This window comes from Anoplolepis gracilipes, chromosome 10 (assembly GCF_047496725.1).
Source record: "Anoplolepis gracilipes chromosome 10, ASM4749672v1, whole genome shotgun sequence".
Taxonomy (NCBI): domain Eukaryota; kingdom Metazoa; phylum Arthropoda; class Insecta; order Hymenoptera; family Formicidae; genus Anoplolepis; species Anoplolepis gracilipes.
The window spans coordinates 12,473,466-12,477,434 of record NC_132979.1 but is presented as its reverse complement, the minus strand read 5'-3'; the positions used below and the strand labels follow the sequence as shown (position 1 = coordinate 12,477,434).

The window sequence follows — 3,969 nt, the reverse complement described above, 5'->3', positions numbered from 1 at the left end:
ATGGTTTTAAAAGTATTATTGTTACGTCCGCATAATTTTTTTATTTTTTTTTTTATTGGATTTTTGCGATTCTGATATTATAGTGACATATATTTCTATATATTTTAATAGTAAAATTTTTCAACTATTATTTAGCGAGTCAAATGGTAAAGTAGTCTGATGGTTGTAATTATATTCTTTACTGATAAGGGTCAGTATTTTTTTTTTGTTAACAATATGTAGGCAAGTTTTATCCAATTTAATAGCTATATAATATTTTGCTCGATTAAATATTTTATTAAGCTGAATTTGAGATATATATGTATATCTCATACTTTGTGTTCATATTTCTAGCGGTACGTTTATATTTTGAAAAATTCAATTTTAAATTTTTGGCGGGACGTCACATCCCCCCCCCTTATTTAAGAACAAATTCCCGATGTTATCGAAGGGATTTGTTCGATATCATTCAATCGCTCTCGAAGGTCAGTGTAAACAATGGGCATAGGGGTGGTTGTATTTACCGCTGTTGCATTAACGATAGTTGACTCGATTTTGGGTGCTGTCGGTGTTACTGGTGAGGGACTCATTGGCTCCAGGGAAGATTGATCTTCTTCTGGCTCTATTCTTCGTTGATTCACGGGTCCTCGTGCTAAGTGAAGTAGGAGATGTGTGAGAGAACTCCATACGGCGCCTAGCAGGTGCAGACTGCATCCGTACACGGTGTGAAGGGCGTATCCATGGATTGCTGTATCAATAGTTAATTTAATGAGTTGTATAATTAGGAATACTTCTAGAATTCCGGCCGTTGCTGATCCGAAGGTTACAAATTCACCCCGAATTCTTGAGACGGTATTCGAAGCTATTTTCTGGAGTGATTCCTCATCTAGCAGACTGTATATAGAGACTTCTCCAAGTATGACAACTTGTCCTGTCATCCCACGGGCTATGAAATTTAGAAGTGCTGGTTTCTCTGCAGGAAACATAATATGATCTCGTAACTTTTCTATATCTTTTTCCGTATATATTCCACTAATGGCTAATGGACCTGGGGTGAGGTATTTCCAACTCAAAGAGGTCATCGGACGTAATCGTTGTGAAGGTAATTGTATGACTTGTGGATCAAGGATGAGCTGGATCCATGTATCATCTATGCGGTAGAGTGTTGGTAGTTCAAAGCTACATTCCTTCTGAGTTCCGAATTTGGTGAATATCCTTGATTTTGGCGTTAGAAATAGTGAAGCGTTCCTTACTGTTACAGGGAGCTCGGCATAACATTCTTTTGTTCTCCAAATTATGGCGTTAACGGGAATACATTTTATTACATGAATTGCTTCTCCTGCAGTGACAGCCATGTATCCTGGTCCTTTCATTAACCGATAGGCGAATTCGTCAGGCTGTAAAGTGGCAAATGATAAGGTGTTAGTTATTACATCTTTTTCCAGCTCGCATTTCTGTTGAATGACATTGTGGTAAAGAGATGTCATTTGATGTCGTATGTGTTTTTCTACATATACAAACTTCGAGTTCATATATGCAAAAATATCAAGATTATCAATTGGGATTGTTCCTCTTTCGGCGAAGACGTCTCCCTTTTTAGTTTCCAGTATAAAGAGTTTGGGATGCTCTGTACGAAGAAGCGTATCCGCACAGTGGCTGTCCCGTGTTCTTGTCAGAGCGAAGGTTATGTCTTGTGTTGTCAGGCTGTATACAATAGGTGATTTTCCTTCACTGTTATCGTCCGTGGTTTTGATAGCAGGTCCTTCATATAGAACGTCGTATTGATGAAAGTTACATGAAGAGGTAGGCATCGGTTCCCAATAGGTATATCCATCCTCTCAATCGATGCAAAATCCTTCACTGAGTGTACAAATGGTTCCTGATTTTAGCATTATTTTTCCAGTATTTAGTTTCATGGGGACATAGACTGATTTCAAGGATATTCTGGCGACAGCTTGCACGACAACGTCGTCCCATGTTCCATAGTGGTCGGAATACTGGGTGGCTTTGCATTTTCCATCGTTGCCTACGCTTCCAGCCATGGTGATGCTGTAGGAGGCGGTTTGGTTGACTTGAATGCCGTCGATTAAAACTCTTGCTCCTAGTGAAAAAGTACCATCACGAAACATTTGTTTGCACTGTGAGTGTCCGGTTTCATGTATATAGTCAGCACGTCCGTTATGCACAATGGAAACATGTGAGTGCATGCCACAGTAATATATAGTTCTTGAAATTTTGACCTTACATTGTATTATATACGCATGATTATAGTCAGATAATTGAAGGAGTTGGATATAAGTATCCGTAGAGTTTGATGTTTTATGCGGAAGATTGCATTCTCCCACATCCAACAACGAAACCGATGTGATATTTAAATGTCGCCCTCCGCAATCAAAACCGAGAAGGGCGAGGGAGGTTTGCGCAGTGAATAATAATACTAAATGATACATCATTTCTGTAAATAAGCAGATACAATTTATTATTTATACATGTATATTTGTATGAATATATTATATATATTTATATATTTTTACTTTATTTCATGGTATTTCCATCTCATTTGTTAGTTCATACATTAATAGTATCTTTACTTCTGTATTGTCGCAATCATACAACAACTCTTCTACATTATTTGGGTCTAATTTTCTTCCTCTGAGTACGCAACATATCGCTAAATAATGCATGAAGCAAGTAGAACATTCTTTTACGGAAGTATAAGTAATTATATCATTTCCGCAAATATAACAATTTTTTTCTTGAGAAATACCACTATACATGCCATGAAATTGTATAAGTCCGTACGCTTGAAAATTTTGTTGAATTAATCTGAAGCAAGTGACGCAATATCGATTATCTTCCACTTTAATATACTGAATATTATAACAATGATAAGAGAAAATTCCAGGGCAATGCGTCAAAATATAAGGCCGCTTATATCTATAAGGTTTAGGTCTGCACATTTTGTCACGTGCTGTGACCCGCTGTTATCGTCTACCTAGGTGTCAATAACAGGGTTGCTCTCTATTTAGTTTTTTGGGTAATCTGTCTAAATCGGCTATACCCAGGGCTCCGCCGAGAGCAGGATCAATATGTACTAGGAACTAATAAATCAGGGGATTTTTTTTACTGATCAGGAATGATGATAATAGAGGCTGTGAAGTCCCGCTAAAAATAAAATTTTCAAAAACACAAATATACTGTTCAATTATAAAATGTACGCTATATATATATATATATATATATATATATATATATATATATATATACAATTCGGCATATTACCAATTGCTTGCTTATACAAAATCATAATTAAGTAATATTGTCCTTAATGAATATAAAAATTAATCATACGATCATAATTATTCAATTATATTATATTAAGTATTAATTAAAAATTAAAGTCAAAGTCTCTTACGGTTATATATACATATATTCTAAATATATATATATTTATATATATTCATATTTATAAATATAAATTTTAAACAAATTAACTTCTTACAATATTAGACCAAACTTATCAAACTAGAAGTAAATATCACCTATTCTCAAAAGGACAACTAGTAGTTAAATACATATAAAGACACAAGAGCCCTGACGATACTCGAATAAAATACATCTATCCGTATACATATATATAATATAATATATATGTACAAAATATATAAATACTGCCGATATTAATCTGCGTCCACTAAAAATGTAAATTTATTTATATGGAAGATTTATTTTTTTTATTTTACAAAGCAATAGTTGTTGGAACTAAAATTAAAAATCACCTTATATATATATATCTTATATACTGGGTGTCAAAAGGGTATTATCAAAATTAAAATTAAATATTTGCTCAAGAGTTAACTTTCGCAGCTGAATAAAATCAATATTAGAAAAACAAAAGCACCATATGTCAAAATAAATTCAATAAAATATAGAAATAAGAATATAGTCTCCCAAATAAATATTTTCAAACATGTAAAATTAATCAATAAA

General features: G+C 33.8%; 1 protein-coding gene across 1 annotated transcript; it reads right to left on the bottom strand.

Annotated features, from left to right (window-relative positions):
* Positions 1-292: 292 nt before the first annotated feature.
* LOC140669906 (uncharacterized) lies at positions 293-1,790 on the bottom strand. Its single transcript, XM_072900106.1, has one exon. It carries the CDS (start codon positions 1,788-1,790, stop codon positions 402-404), a length of 1,389 nt encoding a protein of 462 aa, XP_072756207.1. The 3' UTR covers positions 293-401.
* Between the last annotated feature and the right edge of the window lie 2,179 nt (positions 1,791-3,969).